The 17490-nt window shown below is 51.0% G+C and overlaps 1 protein-coding gene across 1 annotated transcript in view; it reads left to right on the forward strand.

The window, feature by feature from the left end:
* Positions 1–17490, forward strand: part of HERC2 (HECT and RLD domain containing E3 ubiquitin protein ligase 2) — a 1611099-nt gene that overhangs the window by 690737 nt on the left and 902872 nt on the right. Inside the window, 1 exon segment of the mRNA XM_078658234.1 lies at positions 15888–16033. Within this exon segment, the coding sequence (XP_078514360.1) occupies positions 15888–16033 (146 nt within the window).

Below are 17490 nucleotides of genomic sequence, written 5' to 3' on the forward strand. Positions count from 1 at the left end.
TCCAAAACGTACATCAGTCTTTCATTTCTTTCCACCCTGGAGCACCTTCCACCAACATCGGGGTGGCTGATGGAGGACCCTCTCCCATCTTGCAGCAGGAAGAGCAGGCCTTTTTGACCAAAGGGTCCTTGGGGATGGATCTGGCCTTGGAAATAGGAACTGGGTGTTATCTCGGCTACCACCTTGTGTCATAGACAGACAGAGGCCGTGTCCTGTTTTAGATGTACACCCTCCATGCTTTTCTGTGGGAGGACAAGTTCAAGATGCTGATGCTAGCCCAAGTCTTCTATGCTCTAGACCCCAGAGACGTTGGTGTTGGATGTGCATGATGCTTATTTTCATATCTCTGTCCTATGTGCGATTCACATTGGGCCAAGAGTATTTGCAATTTACTGTGCTCTTGTTTTACCTCAGTCCTGCCCCTCTTGTGTTCACGAACGTGATGGTGTGGTTGCAGCATTCCGTCGAAGTTTGGTGTACCAGTCTTCCCCCACCTTGATAACTGTTGAAGGTGATCTTGCTCCAGGCAGTTGTCAGCTGCCTCCACATGACAGTGACATTACTCTGAGGTTGCTGAGATTGATGGCCTCCTGGTGAAACATACCAGATGGCATATGCAGGCTCTGCTTTGGACCATCCAGTCCCAGTGGGCACAGCTCCAGGGGACTATGTCAAATAATTTAATGCAAAAGTGCTAAAGACCTGTAGTAGTGGCTGCTAGACCACAGTGGGATCGGTGGCAGCCCCTCTTCCCACCATACCCAGAGCTAACGTCAAACAGCCTTTATACCGCAGCTCGAACCACGCTGTGCCTTAACAGCGTGGTCCGAACTACTAATGCGTCTTTACAGCGCATTCCTTTATCACGCAAGTCGTTGGAATGACTTACTTGAAGAAAGCGTTGTTGGATTGATGTTGGACTTTAAGTCCAACATTTTCCCTACTGTTGCACAGACTGTAGTTGCAATAGTAAATTATACTATTCCAACTCCAGTGCCTTCCCTAAGGCAAGTCATTATAATGACTTGCGTTGTAACGGGATGCATTGTAAAGACTTATTCGTTGTTCGGGCCACATTATTAAGGCAGGTGTGATTAATGCCTCCGTGGTTCCGACCTACAACCAGATCTAACAGTCTTTCCAGATGCATTGTAGTTGATTTGGGGAAGGACATCTGGGAGAGATGGAGATCTTAGGATTCTGCTCGCCAGCAGAGACTCTCCTCTACTTCATTTAGTTGGAGTTGCAAGCTATCCTCTTGACACTGAAGATGTTTCTCCAGACCATTAAAGAGGAACGTATACAGTTTTCACAAACAACACGACTGTCACGACTAATTCTATACTCAGAATTATCAGCAGAGCAGATCCTATATATGGGGAAGATTCAAGAACTGTAAGGCTGTTTCTTGTTCAGAGTCATCAGCAGGGTTGAATGATTCAGATCCACAGGAAGCCTTGAGTGGCTTGCCAAGCCTCACTGATCAGTATGTTTTTATAAGGGGACCAAAAGATCAGAGGCAGCAGCGGGAAACCATGGAACCAGGCTCCTGGAGACCGCAGAACGAGGCGTAAATATTACAGGTGGCATCCAGAGGGCCCTTGGAGATTGTAAATAGGGAATCTGAAAGAGACACGTTATTGACAGATTCCTTACCTTAGAATATCCCCAGGCGTCAGAATATCCCCTTGCATAGCAGTACCCTTGCGCGTCAGTAGGCGTCGGTAGGCGTCGTCTGCGGCTCCGCGTCCGTCGTCGGCGTCGTGGGTGCGTGATGACGTCATCGGAGTACTTAGACGCCGCCTCCGCGTGCTGACGTCAGTTCTTCTTTTTCCGCACCAGCAGCGCAGATCCGGAAAAAGTGGTACCTTAGTCTTTTTTTACTAAACTTTTTTGATCTCTTTTGATCATTCTTTTCGAAGTCTTCGACTCCGAACGGTGCCGGTAGGGATGCCTGGTTTTAAGCCCTGTCAGGATTGCGTCCGGCTGATGTCGGTCACCGACCCTCACTGTCGGTGTCTCCACTGTCTCGGCGTCGACCACGACGACAAGACCTGTTCCGACTGCTGGGCCCTGACTTCCAAGGCTAGGCGGGAGCGGTCCCGCAAGCAGGTCTAACTCCGGCAGTCGGCCCCGCGCCCAGAACGGTCCCGGTCCGGACGAAGGACGAGGGACAGGTGGCGGGAGAGGAGCCATCGGAGCTCCGGGAGTCGACATCACTCCTCAGGGTCGAACTTGTCAGGTAAGCACAAGAAGCCAAAGAGACGTCATCTCTCTTCTGACTCCCCCCGACACTCGCGCGACGCGGCCGGGGGGTTCAGGTGGCACCGCCCACGCGGCTCCGTCGCAGGCGTTGCGCGCGACGCCGGAGGAGATCGAGCGGTTCCTCATGGCCATGAGGTCCCTTACTCCTCCGACGGGCTCCGCGGCGCCTTCGGGCCCAGCGGACCCGTCTGGGAGTCCACACGGGTCGGGGGGCTTCGCCCCGACGCCGTCGGGTGCTTGGGCCCCGGCGCCGTCGGGTGCTTCGGACCCGGCGCCGCAGGCCCCCACTGGATCCGGTTCCGGATCCGGGTCGTCGCCGGTGGACTTAACGACCTCCCCGGCGCCGGTCCCTCAGGTGTCACCCCCGGCGCCATCTTCGGGCGGCGCTGTCCCCGATGCCTCCCTCGACCCGGTTCCGACGTCGGAACGGCGCCGCCGGGCGCCACTTCAGACGCCGTTCGGAGAGTTCACTTGCCATGAACTGGCCCCATCATTTGTTAACCCTGAGTACCAGGAGATGGGTAATGAGGAGTATTGGGAGGGGTCTGAGGACCCTCTGACACGTGAATGTCAGTTCCAGGAGGACTGGACAGGTGGACTTGGGGATGCCAGTGGTCTGGACACTTCGCCGGACACTGGCTTTGTCTCACCTCTTACCGTGGCTACGGAGGAGGGGGCAACTACAGTGTGGTGTTGATGCGGGCGGCCAAGGCCTTGGGCCTTGAGCTCCCCGTTGCGGCCGTGAGGACTAACCTCCTCACTGAGGTCCTTAAGCCGCAGTCATGCTCAGCCGAGCCTCTGCTGCCGTTAAATGAGGCCTTAACCGACGTTCTTTTGGGCACTTGGTCCAGGCCCGCTACAGGTTCGCCTGTAGATAGGAACGTGGCCAGACGCCACCGCCTGGCCCCGGGCAACCCTTGTTTCCTGTCCACCCACCCCACCCCTGAGAGCCTGGTGATCCAGGCCTCAAATTCCCAGACCGCATTCGCGTCGGCTCCGCCTGACAGGGAATCCAAGAGGTATGAGAAATACGGCAAAAAGGTATTCTCCTCCCTGAGTCTGGGATTGCGGTCTTCCAACACCGCATGCCTCTTGGGCCGCTACACCCACTCTCTGTGGGATACGGTCGAGGACGTGCTACCAGAATGCCCGTTGGAGGTACGGGCTAAACTCGGCCAAGCCCTTGTGGAAGACCGAGATGCGGCACGTTATGCTATCCGGTGTGGACTGGATACCACCGACTCTCTGGGCAGAGCGATGGCAACGACAGTGGCGATTCGTCGCCACGCCTGGTTGAGGTCTGCCAACTTCTCGGCTGATGTCCAGAATACACTCATGGACATGCCGTTTGATGGCCGTCGCATTTTTGGCGACAAGGCAGACCATGCGCTTGAGCGCTTTAAGGACTCCAGGGCTACGGCCAAGTCCTTGGGCCACTCGGCCCCGCACCAGCAATCGGCTGCCTCTCACTCCTTTCGTGGCCACGGAAGGGGTGTACCCACACGTGCTGCCAGCCACGCTCCGCAAGATAATACCCAACACGGTGGCGGCCGTGGAAACCGCCGTGGCGGCGGTCGGGGACAACGGCGAGGTCAGTCCACACCTTCCCCCGCAGCATCCGCCTCAAAACCCTCCTAGTCCGTGCTTTCAGGTCCATGTGACGCCAGTGGGGGGGCAGGGTTCGCCATCACCTCCTCCACTGGCGCCCTGTCACATCGGACAGGTGGGTGCTGCAAATCGTCCGAAGGGGCTACTCCCTCCCCTTCGAGATGACTCCTCCAGCCATGCCACCGCAGAACCACCGCGTATCGGGGGATCATTTGCGGCTTCTGCAGGAGGAAGTTACGGCCCTCTTGGCCAAGGGGGCCATCGAGCGCGTTCCTGGGCCAGAAGTAGGGTGTGGTTGCTACTCCCACTACTTTCTGGTACCCAAGAAGGGCAAAGGGGGCCTACGCCCTATCTTGGACCTGAGGAACGTCAACAGCTTCCTCCGGAAGGAGAAGTTCAAAATGCTGACACTGGCTCAGGTCTTAGCTGCCCTGGACCCTGCAGACTGGATGGTAGCATTGGATTTGCAGGACTCTTATTTCCACATCCCCGTCCTGCCAGCCCAACGGCGCTACCTGCGGTTCACGGTTGGCCACGAGCACTTTCAGTTTACCGTGCTCCCCTTCGGCCTTACCAGCGCCCCACGGGTGTTCACAAAGGTGATGGCGGTGGTCGCAGCTCATCTGCGCAGGTTAGGGATTTCAGTCTTCCCCTACCTCGACGACTGGTTGTTGAAGGCGGGCTTGCCCCAAACAGTCGTCAGCCACCTCCAGACAACGGCAGACCTCCTACACCAGCTGGGGTTCTCCCTCAATGTGCCGAAGTCACACCTGTGCCCCTCTCAGAAGCTCCTCTTCATCGGAGCGGTTCTGGACTCAGCGCAGTTTCGGGTTTATCCTCTCGAACAGCGGGTCCGGGATATTCAGGCTCTAATTCCACTCTTTCAGCCTTTATTCCGGGTCTCGGTCAGGTTGACGCTGCGGCTTCTGGGGCTGATGGCCCCCTGCATCCTACTGGTGCATCACGCCAGGTGCCGGATGCGGGCTCTACAGTGGGACCTGAAGTTTCAGTGGGCCCAGCATCAGGGCAACCTGTCCGACCACGTCCTGATCTCGGAGGGCACTGCGAGACCGCTGCAGTGGTGGCTCACGGACCGCGATTGGGTCAGCGGCAGATCCCTCTCCCTTCCCCAACCAGAGCACGTAGTTGTGGCGGAACGCGTCCCTCCAGGGCTGGGGAGGCCACATGGGAGAGGCAGAGATCAGAGGCCTCTAGTCTCCGGCGGAGGCCCGGCTCCATATCAACCTTTTGGAGTTGCGGGCAATTCATCTAGCACTGAAGGCATTCCTCCCCTCTCTCCGGGGGAGTGTAGTGCAGGTGTTCACGGACAACACCACCGCCATGTGGTACTGCAACAAACAGGGCGGGGTGGGGTTGTGGACCCTTTGCCAGGAGGCTCTGCGCCTCTGGCAGTGGCTAGAACGCCAGGGCGTGACCCTGGTGGCTCAACACCTGGCAGGTTCTCTGAACGCCAGGGCGGACGAGCTCAGCCGTCGGTGTATGATGGATCACGAATGGCGTCTGAACTCGGACGTGGCGCAAGGCCTCTTATAGCAGTGGGGAGAGCCTTGGTTAGATCTATTCGCCAGCGAGTGGAGTTGCGGTCTGTTGTACGCCTTTCCGCCTATACCACTTCTGCACAGAATGCTGAAGAAGATCAAGCGCGACCGGGCCCAAGTCATCCTTGTGGCTCCGGACTGGGCACGAATGTACTGGTATCCAGAGCTACTCAGTATGTCAGTCGATCCCCCGGTTCGTCTGCCTCTTCGGGAGGACCTTCTGTCTCAGCAGCAGGGGACGGTCCTCCACCCGAACCTGTCCAGTCTCCACCTCTATGCTTGGAGATTGAGCGGCGACAGTTGAAGCCATTTGACTTGCCTCCTGAAGTCTGTAATGTCATTCTGGCAGCCAGGTGTCCTTCCACAAAGTCGGTATACGCCTGCAGGTGGAACAGATTTGTGGCATGGTGCACAGCAAAGGCTGTGGATCCTCTTGCTGCACCTCTCTCTGAGGTTCTTCTCTTCCTTCTTTCTCTTGCCCAGCAGGGCTCTGCTCTGGGCACTATCAAGGGCTACCTTTCTGCCCTTTCAGCCTTTCTAAGGCTGCCTGATCAACCTTCTTTGTTCAAGTCCCCTATTGTAAATCGCTTTCTGAAGGGCATCACACACACGTTTCCTCCTATTCCGTTTGTGATGCCTCAGTGGGACTTGAACCTTGTTCTTACATTTCTGATGTGCGCTCCCTTTGAGCCACTTCACAGCTGTCCTCTCCGCCTTCTTACTCTGAAGACTGCTTTCCTGGTTGCCATCACCTCTGCCAGGAGAGTGAGTGTACTCCAGGCCCTTTCTTGTACTCCTCCCTTCCTTTCTGCCCATCCAGACAAGGTTGTATTGCATACTAAGCCATCTTTCCTGCCCAAGGTTGTCACGGCCTTCCACATCGGGCAGTCTATCACCTTGCCCACCTTCTTGCCGCCACCGCATCCCTCTAAAGAGGAAGAGCGGCTCCACCGTCTGGACCCAAAACGTGCGCTTTTATTCTATTTGGATCGCACTCGCCAGTTCCGGGTGGATGACCAACTCTTTGTTGGTTACGTGGGCGCTAAGAAGGGGAAAGCGGTGCACAAGAGGACCATCTCTCGGTGGATCATCTTGTGTATCCAGGCATGTTACTCCTTGGCTAAAAAGGAGCCCCCTGTTGGATTGGGGGCTCATTCCACCCGAGCCACGGCGACTACAACTGCCCTGGGCCAGGGAGTGCCCATACAGGACATCTGTCGGGCAGCTACGTGGGCATCGCTGCACACGTTTGCAAGACACTACTGCCTGGACAGCCAAGTCCGGAGGGATGGCTTCTTTGGCCGTTCTGTCCTCCAGGACTTTCTGGTGTGATTATTGGTTTGCAGACCCAGCACCGGGGTTGGTATTGCTGGGGTATCTATTCTAAGGAATCTATCACTAACGTGTCTCTTTCATATGTACAAGTTACTACTTGTGTAACGATATATCTGTAAGAGACATTAGTAAGTGATAGATTCCTTACCGACCCACCCATCCTCCCCGTTCTGCGAACCGATATCTAGGGTTAGGGTTATCCCCTTTCAGGGCCCTAGTTTCAATGGCACCAGTGTTGGTTTTTTAACATGGCTCAGCGCTTCTGACGCGGAAAAGCTGTGTCTAAGAACTGACGTCAGCACGCGGAGGCGGCGTCTAAGTACTCCGACGACGTCATCACGGCGCCCACGACGCGGGCGACGGACGCGGAGCCGCAGACGACGCTTACCGACGCGCAAGGGTACTGCTACGCAAAAAAATTCCCGATCCAGTCTGACGCCTGGGGATATTCTAAGGTAAGGAATCTATCACTAACTAATGTCTCTTACAGATATATCGTTACACAAGTAGTAACTTGTGCTTTACTTAAAGCCCAAAAAAATTCAAATTTTCAATTTATTCACACATATATTATCATCAGCAGAGATATCACTTTTTAGTGAGGGTTTATTGTTTGTGGCTACTGAAAGGACAAACTTCTTTAATAGGCAAACTGAATTGCCCAAAAATGTTCTGCAAACTGCGTCTACAGACATTCTTGTAGATAAAGAAAGTACAAGAAATGACTCGGCTTCTGGATTAAAACCACTGTCTACTTTCTATCCCCCTTCGTCTAGTGCTCCACCAGAATTGATCACATTTAAAATTGGTCGCTGTGAATATGATGGGACATTGTGAATATGATGAATGAAAAGTCTTTTACACCGTACAATATTTCCCTTGCAGAGAGAAAAACATTGCAAGATCTTAAGAATATCAAATTACTTGTTATGAAACCAACTGACAAAGGGGTGGTATTGTCACCCAGACTATACAAAACTGTGATGCAGGAATTAGGAGACAATTAGTCAACCACAATAATACACAAAAATCTATTAAAGGATCCCCTAAGAGACATACCAAAACGAATTTTAGTCAGCACTATACAGGGCGAGGACAGAAACTTTCTTCCCGAAAAGGAATTTGAGTTTTTGAACAAGAAATACTCAAGAGCACTGGTTCGATACACCCTACCCAAGGTACATAAGAATCTGGATTATCCACCTGGAAGAACAATTTAATCTGGATGTGACTCAGTGTTGGAACCATTGGGACAGTACATTAATATTTGAATTGAAGGCTTAGGGCCAGATGTACGATCTTTCCGGTTTGCGAATTGCGATTTTTTTGGGACATGCAAAACGGAATGTACTAATGTGTCTTAGGAAATTTGCAACCCATTGGGAATGGACAAGAACACAGGGATGGTGGCCTGCTGGGGACAGTGGGCCACCATGTATGTGGTTGCTTTTTAAATAAAGCAACTATTTTTTCTCAAATGCAGCCCATTTTCCTTAAAGGAAAATGGGAAGTGTTTAAAAGAAAAAAAAGAAAAGTTTTTTTTCATTTTTTAAGGGCAGGGTCTGGGACGTGGGACCACTGTCTGCTCCTAAAAAATACTTTTGTATACATTCACGAAGGCGAAGGGGCCCCCATGGACACCTTCCAGTTTGCAACTGACTTATCACCAACTTAAAGTAGGTGTTAACTGCAATTGTTTTGCGGCCGCAAACAATTGTACATACCAATACTACTCGCTATTAGGAAGGGCTGCCCTTGTTGCGTCCCTTCCTAATAGCGATTCGCAAACTGTATTTTGCAAATCTATAATAGGTTACTGACTTGCAAAGTAGGGTTTGTACATACTATAACCCTTTTTAGCGGTCTCAAATGGCCTGATTTTCCATTAGTGACCACTAAAAACAGCCATAAATCTCACCCGTAGTCCCTATACTAGAAGCATATTTACGAGACAGTTCTTATATGATCAGCCTAGTGGAAGGCATGGTTTTTAACCCAGTCAAGGAATTATTGGTCACCTTTATTATTGTTTCCTGATATACTACCATACCTCAGAATGAGGGCATCAGGGTAGTTAAACGTATTCTCAGTACACAACCAGCGCCCACCCAGGTACCCACAGAGTTCATTATTCAATTACTTAAAATTGCTCTGACAACCAGTTATTTCAAGTACAATAGTTAATTTTATCAACCATGTGGAGGGGCTTCAATGGGGGCTGTTTCTGCTCCAAATCTAGCAAATATCTTTGTAGACTCATGAAACAGCAATTTATACTCACTGACAGTAACCCATATAGGGCCTCCATTAGATGATGGCAATGATACATCGACAATGTTTTTATGACTTAGGTGGATACGGAAGCCAAACATTGCGCCATGCTCAAGAGGTATGCATATTTATTGACACAGTATTTAGCCCTCGCGTCACTTATCGTCTTTGACTGATGACTTCCCTGGGGGTTGTAAAGGAATTGAAAACTATTGAAAAACTCACTCTTCTTTCCGGCATTATTCTTCTGGGTCAATCTTTCTGAACTGAAGAGGTTGAGTCATGTATGCAGTTGACTTCCTTGTTGGCATTTAATCGAGTGAATATCGCTTGAATACATTTTGTTTATCATATCTGAAAGAGACACTTTGGTGATAGATTCCGTACCTTAGAATATCCCCAGGCGTCAGACTGGATCCGGAAAGTTTTCGCTAGCAGTACCTCTGCGCGTCAGTAGGTGGCGTTGTGCGGCTCGGCGTCCGTCGCTGGCATCGTAAGCGCCGAGATGATGTCACGGAGACTACTTAAGCGACACCCATGCGCGCTGACATCCGTTCTTTCTTTATCCGCCCCAGTAAGCTCAGATCCGGTTAGAGCACGTACCTTAGTCACTTTTTTACTATCTTTTTGAGACTTTGTCTCCTGTAAGTTGAGTATACTTTAGTGCAGGTAGGGATGCCTGGTTTTAAGTGTTGTGGGGCCTGCCATCGCAACATGTCGGTGGCGGACCCACACAACGTCTGCCTCTACTGCCAGGAGACCTCTCACGGTCCTGTTTGGATTGTTGGGCCATGGCCCGAAGGCCTTGAGGAAGCGGCACCAGAAGCTGCTGGAGGTCCGGCACTCGTCCCAGTGCCATTTACGGTCGAGGGGCCACTCCAAAGAACGTCGCCGGAGCCCCCGTCATCGCTCCTTGGGCTCCAAGTCTTCACCATCGGATTTGGGTAAGAGACGACACAAAAAGAAGTAGAATAAGTGTTGTCTCTCTCCAACGTCCCCCTGTCGGTCCCCGGATGCGGACGAGGGGGGCAGGGGTTCTGCCCCTGTGGCTCCTTTGGAGCTCGGGAGTCCCGCGGCCTACCCACCTTATCCGGGTCCGTCGGCAACTCCCGCACAGGTGCAAGAATTTCTTGCTACCGTGGACTGCCTATTTAGGCTTCGGGCTCCCGCCGGTGCATCCTCGGGTTCTCGGTCCTGTGTCAGGATCCTGTCGGGCCATCGGATCCAGCTCTGGTGCCGCAGGATCTTGCGCCGCTGGCTCCGGCCACAGTGCCACAAGGTCCAACGCTGCCGGCTCTGGTCCCAGCGCCACCCTCGGCTCCGCCTCCGGCGCCGCAGTGGGTGCCATTTATCCCGCCCCTGCCCAGGATCCAGGACAATTTTGTTCCTGCCTGGGATCCGCATTAGGACACAGCGCCGGTTCTGCCCTGCGCCATTGCCGGCACCGCCCCGGCGCCGTTTGTTCCTTTCCCCGCTCATGCCCTGCTGCCGCGGTCTGTACCACAAGCGGCGGATGTGGAGAAAGACTAGGAGGGGTCCGAGGACCTTCTTGCTAGTCAGTGTGACTCTGAGCAGGACTGGGCGGACGAATTAGGGAACGCCGGCGACCTTGATGTTTCCTCTGACCCGGGGTGGTGGGGGAAAACGGGCTAAAAAAGGCAAAAAGAGAGAAAAGTGCAAATAAGGCAGCAAAAGTGCAAGAAAGAGTGGAGGAAAGACACAGAGGACACAGGAGAGTAAAACGGGGAGATTGAGATGAGGGTTAAAAATGAGTGAAAAATGAAGGAAAGACACAGGAGAGTGAAGGGGGGAGCTTGAAATGAGGGGAAAACGACAGAAAATGGAGTTTAAGACCCAGAAGGAGAGTGAAGGGGGGAGATAGAAGTGAGGGGAAAAAACGAGGGAAAAAGGAGAAAAAAAGCAGAGCAAGAGAATGGAAACAGGTCCACTGGACCACCAGGGATGAGGCGCAGGTGAAACCTGCGGGTGGAGGAGTGCCTTGAACACCAACACTCGTGAGTGCAGGGGCTCGGGGGAAGGCCTCACTTAATGGTGGAGCTGCGAGGGAGGGAGAGCGATTTCACTGACAATGAGCGATTGGGTCAAGGGCAGTTCCCTCTCCCTTCCCCAACCGGAACACACAGTGGTGACGGATGCATCCCTCCTGCAATGGGGGGGCCACTTGGGAGAGGCGGAGATCAGAAGCCTCTGGTCTCCAGCGGAGTCCCGGCTCCATATCCATCTTTTGGAGCTTCGGTTAATCCGGCATGCTCTGAAGGCATTCCTTCCCTCCTTCCGGAGGAGTGTAGTGCAGGTGTTCACGGACAACACCACAGCCATGTGGTATTGCAACACATAGGGTGGAGTGGGGTCGCTGCCCCAATGTCAGGAGGCTCTGTGCCTCTGGACATGGCTGGAACATCGAGGCATTACCTCGGTGATTCAATACCTGGCAGGTTCTCTGAACGCCAGGGACGACAAACTCAGCCGCCGGTGCTTGATGGATCACGAATGGCATCTGAACTTGGATGTGGCGCAAGGTCTCTTTCAGCAGTGGGGAGAGCCTTGGTTGGATCTATTCGCCACCGAAGAGAATGCGCAATGTCATCAGTTCTACGCGTTGGAATTTCCAAGGTGGCACTGGCTCTGTGACATTTTTCATCGCGATTGGAGCTGCGGTCTGTTGTACACCTTTACGCCTATACTACTTCTGCCCAGAGTGCTGAAAAAGATTCGGCGCGACCGGTCCCAAGTCTTTCTTGTGGCTCCGTATTGGGCACAGAGACACTGGTATCCCGAGCTGCTCATCATGACGATCGATCCCCCGATCCGGCTGACTCTCCAGGAGGATCTTCTGTCGCAGCAGCAGGGGATGGTCCTCCACCCAAACCTGTCCAGCCTCCACCTCCATGCGTGAAGATTGAGCGTCAACATTTGACAGTTTTCGATTTTCCTCTTGAAGTCTGTGATGTCATTCTGGCAGCCAGGCGTCCCTCGACTAAAACGGTATACGCCTGCAGGTGGAACACGTTTGTGGCATGGTGCACAGCAAAGTCTGTGGATCCCCTTTCTGCCCCTCTTTCTGAAGTCCTTCTGTTCCTTCTTTCGGTGGCCCAGCAGGGCTCTGCTCTGGGCACTATCAAAGGTTATCTTCCTGCCATCTCCGCCTATCTACGACTTCACCAGATCAGCCTTCTCTTTTCAAGTCCCCGGTTGTTAACCGTTTTCTGAAAGGCATTACGCACACATTTCTTCCCGTGCCGTTCATCATGCCTCAATTGGACTTAAACCTTGTCTTAACATATCTGATGTGCGCTCCCTTCGAACCCCTTCATAACTGTCCTTTGCGTCGTCTTACTGTCAAGACGGCTTTCCTGGTAGCTATCACCTCTGTCAGAAGAGTGAGTGAGCTCCAGGCCCTTTCTTCTAAACCTCCTTTCCTTTCTGTTCATCCGGACAAGGTGGTTTTAAGCACCCGTCCTTCTTTCTTGCCAAAGGTTGTCACGCCCTTCCACATCGGGCAGACCATCACTTTGCCCACCTTCTTTCCGCATCCTTCAAAAGAGGAAGAGAGGCTCCACCGTCTGGACCCAAAACGTGCGCTCTTGTTCTATATGAAGCGCACACAACAGTTCCGGGTGGATGACCAGCTTTTTGTTGGCTCCGTGGGCGCCAAAAAAGGTTGGGCCGTGCACAAACGGACCACCTCTCGGTGGGTTGTTCTCTGCATCAAAGCATGTTAGTCGTTGGCTAAGAAGGAGCCTCCAGTGGGGCTGCATGCCCATTCTACCAGGGCAACAGCAGCCACTACTTCCTTGGGACGCAGCGTTCCCTTGCAGGACATTTGTCAGCCTGCTACGTGGGTCTCTCTTCACACATTTACCAAGCATTACTGCCTTGACAGTCAAGTCCTGAGAGACGGCTTCTTTGGCCGTTCTGTTCTCGATGACTTTCTGGTGTAATCTTGTTCGCAGACCCACCACCGGGGTTGGTTTTGCTGGGGTTTCTATTTTAAGGTAAAGAATCTATCACTAACGTGTCTCTTTACTTGTGTAACGATATATCTGTAAGAGACATTAGTTAGTGATAGATTCCTTACCGCCCCACCCATGCTCCCCGTTCTGCAAACTGATTTCTAGGGTTAAGGACATCCCTTTTGGTGCCCTAGTTTCTTGGCACCAATGGTCAGTTTCTTGCATGGCGCTGCGTTCCTGGTGCGGAAAGTCGTGTGCAGAACTGACGTCAGCGAGCAAGGGTGACACCTGAGTAGTCTCCGTGACGTCATGTCGGCGCTTACGACGCCAGCGACAGAAGCTGAGCCGCACGATGCCACCTACTGACGCACAGAGTTACTGCTAGCGAAAACTTTCCGTAATCTGTCGCTGAGGATATTGTAAGGTAAGGAATCAATCACTAACTAATGTCTCTTACAGATATATTGTTACACAAGTAGTTTCTTGTGCGATTATTCAGGTGACCTTCTCCCTCTCACAGTGTGTATTAAATATTACACGGTGGCTACTATTATATATTTCACCCGATTTGGCCCATACCTACACTACTTGGCCAATGTAGCTAAACCTATGTGTTTACTATTAATTTTATTTGGTATAATGAATCTCCAGTCCAGACCTAATTTAATCACTATTCTTTCCAGATGTCCCATAATACTCTTCAGACCTATTGATCCCTGTACTGATTTGAGATTCGAAATAAAACAAACAAGCCGATATTTGGTATTGGCATAATAGATAACTGCTGGTGTTGTTTTGAAGAAAAACACACAAACCTTTTGTGGAATTTACTTTTTAACTGGTCTTGTTACACTTTGGGTTGTGGTTTATATTCTCACTGGGATACACTGCGCTGTCTATATGTTGTGATACAGAATAATTTATGGTGGTAAATACAAGTGATGTATGATATTGTAATGCCTGGATGTTGCATTTTTTCTTGCCTTTAGTGTGTGCAGTTAAACTGGCTGATTATTTAAAAAGGGGAATGAATAATACCTATGAGAGCCACTAGGATTTTAAAAGTTGCATTGCGTGTAACAAATTGTGGCTACACTCTGAGGTGGCACAGGGCATCTTCCAGCACTGCAGAGACTCCTGACTCTATTTCTTCACCACCACAGAGAATGTGCAGTGTCAAGGGCTTTGTGCGTTGGACTTCCCAAGGCACTTCTCCCTCGGAAATGCCTTGTGCTTGTACTGGGGGCTTCTCCCTTTAGAAATGCCTTGTGCCTGCATTGGAGTTCTGGACTCCCATCTTCTGCTCATATCGCGGTTTCTGCCTGTTCATCTTCTGCTCATGTCCCTGGAAAAAGAAAGTTAAAGCCCAATTCATCCTAGTGGTTCTGGACTGGGCGAGAAGAGTATGATACCTGGAACTTCTGACCATAACCTCATGTCCTCTGATCTGGCTGTCCCTTCGGTAAGACCTCCTGTTGCAGCAACAGGGACAGATTTTCCACCCAAGACTGCACTGTCTACAGCTCAAGCATGGAGATTGAATGGCGACAGTTGATGTCATTTGACCTTCCTCTTGAAGTGGTTGGTGTTATCTTGGCAATCAGGTGTCTATCCAGCAAGACTGTATACCCTGGACACTGGGAAAAGTTTATTAGGTGCTCCTCTCATAACATCCAACCCTTAAATACAAAGGTGTCCATTGTTCTTAAGTTCTGTCTTTCTTTAGCCTATCAGGGCTTTCCTGAGGCAACAGTTAAGTTACTTTTTGGCCCCTTTGACCTTCTTACTGTTGCTGGATCAGCCATCCCTTTTCAAATCATCAGCTGTGATGTGGTTTTTGAAGGGACTGATCCATATGTTTTATCCAATACCATTTAAAATGCCACAGTAGGACCCAATTCTGATGTGCATTCCCTTTGAGGGACTGCACAGCTGTCTTCGCAGTCTCCTCACCATCAAAACACAATTTCTCATCACCATAACGTCTGCGAATCATGTCAGCAAAATGCAGGCGCTGTCGTTTGTATAGCCATGATTTTCCCTAGACAAGCTGGTCCACTGCTCAAACCCAGCATTACTACCAGAAGAAGCAATAGCCTTTCACGTAGGGAAATCCATCACGTTGCCTTCCTTCTGTGCAGCATCCATCCCTCCAGGGAGGAAGAATGACTCCACTGTCTAGATCTCAATAGGGCCCTAAATTTCTACATTAACAAACCTGAGATTACCGACTGGATGACTGACTTTGTTTAGTTCTCTGGAGCAAAAAAGTGCAACGGGGCACAGAAGAGAACCATCTCCCGGTGGATTGTGTTATGAATCAAGAGCTGACATGGGCTAGCTTAAAAAGCAACCCCCAATAGAATTGGGTGCTCATTCCACCAGAGTGAAGGCTGCTGCTAGCGCGCAGTGTGTCAGTCAGCTACATAGGCGTCCTTCCATGTATTCGTGAGGCACTACTGCCTTCCAGTTATTCCCTGTTCTCCTCTCCCTTTACCCAGTACCTCAGGGACCCTCTTTAGTTTCTTGTACTACTGCCAGGACAGCCAGGTCTGGTGGGTTGGGCACTTTGCCCGATCAGTCCTGCAGAATTTGGCACAGATATAGGAGCCCAACGTCATATCCGGAATGGGACAGAGCCACACAACACCACCTGCTGGATCCAGCCTGACACCTGGGGAATAGTCACACGGTGAAGAATCTGTGGTTAGATAGAGTTCCTACTAGAAAAGGTGTTACTGAAGGTAGGTAAATTGGTCTTCCAAGTTTTTTTCATGTACTTACCTTCTTTGCAAAGTTTGCATATTTATCAACTTTCCTGGTCAAGTGGCTACGCTTTATATGTGTGCCATTCAGAATGTGCTTCTTTTGACAGGAGTCGAAGCCTTGGTCGGTTGGTTATTGGATCATCCTGATGTACAGATTACTAACCTCTCAGATGATGCAGACACGGTCTCCGATGAGTATACAGATGAGGAAATGGTGGAAGATGTTGAGGAACCTGAAAGTGCATATCCAGTGGTTAGTAATAAATATATTTTAATTGTGTTCTATATGTGATTTACATGATTCGTATCTTAAGTAGTATAACACTTGTCTCTCCCCATTTTAACACATTATCTGCAGTGTACTTTAAAGCAACACATCTTGTTTTCCAGCTTTGGATCTTTAATAAATTCACATTGGGAAAAGCTCGCTTAGTATATGGTGCACACTTATGTAAGTGGGCACCCTGCACTAATTCAGACAACCCTTATGGTGATTTTAGTGGTCTTAGACAACCTTAGAAAGCTCTCTGTGGTAGCGGTGGCGAGCAGCCTTCTGGCTTAATCCAGGAGTGTAAAGCGGCTTGTTTTACCAGGACATAATCTTATTGGTATAGATTAAGTCAAAAAGAAGCACACAGTGTATTTATAAAAATATGTATTTATTATAAGACACTCACTAACACATACAGATATCTCCTACCTGGAGATATACACAATGCACATAATACTTTGCAATAAAAACAGGTCAGTAGCACGAATACACAGTGGTCGCCAGGGGAGACCAAACCATATACCAAAATAGTGGAATGCGAACCACGAGTCAAGTCAAGACTATACCCAGAAGACGTAGAAGTGACTGTGACCCAAGGAATCACTGGAGGTAAGTAACCAGGAACCCCACGGAGGCAGTGTGCTGAGTGGGAGCACGATCGCATGCTCAACTCAAGTCAATGGGTAAGTTGCGGTTGCAATTTTAAAGAAAAAGGACTCTTCCAAGTGGACCCTGAAGAAACCCTGTGGAAGACATAAAGTTGGAGAGCCACCCCACCCGTGGATACCCTAGGAACCAGGATACCTACACCTGGGAAGCCGGCTGCATTGGTGTGAAGTGGCGTCAGAAACCGCTATTGAACTCAATGGAGGACTTCAGGAACATGCCGCTGCCGGAGAAGGCGAAAATGTCCGGTGGAACCCAATGGTGGATTCAAGATGAGAAGTAACTGCAAGCAGAGAGGACAGAGTCTATGCCGATCAGAAGTGACCAGGAGGCACAGAAGACAAATGCCCACCAATGTCAGATGTTGCAGCAGAGCTGACGGTGACCTTGGAGCTGCAGAAGTGCGGACCAGGCAATGCTGTGGAAAACCAGGATCCGTTCCCAAGCTGTCAGATGTTGAGAGTTGAGGGGTCAGTGTTCGTTAGGAGCACCAGTAAGCCTTGGCAACTGCAAACAACGTGGAGGGCGATTAAGGTGCAGTGTCGGCACCAGCAAGGTCCAGGTGACTCACCACAATCAGGGGAGTTCGGGCAGCCCCCTAGCAAACAGGGGATCCCGCAGAAATCAAAGAAGACCCTCAAGAGAACCCACAGGCCTGAGGCACTGGAGTCGCAAGAGGACCTTGCACAGCTCACCAAAGATTCAGGCCCACAGTGCAAGTGATGCGGTGAAGACGAAGATCTTGGTCACAAGAGATGCTTAAGGAGGGGACT

The sequence above is a fragment of the Lissotriton helveticus genome, chromosome 8 (assembly GCF_964261635.1).
Source record: "Lissotriton helveticus chromosome 8, aLisHel1.1, whole genome shotgun sequence".
NCBI classification, from domain to species: Eukaryota; Metazoa; Chordata; class Amphibia; order Caudata; family Salamandridae; genus Lissotriton; species Lissotriton helveticus.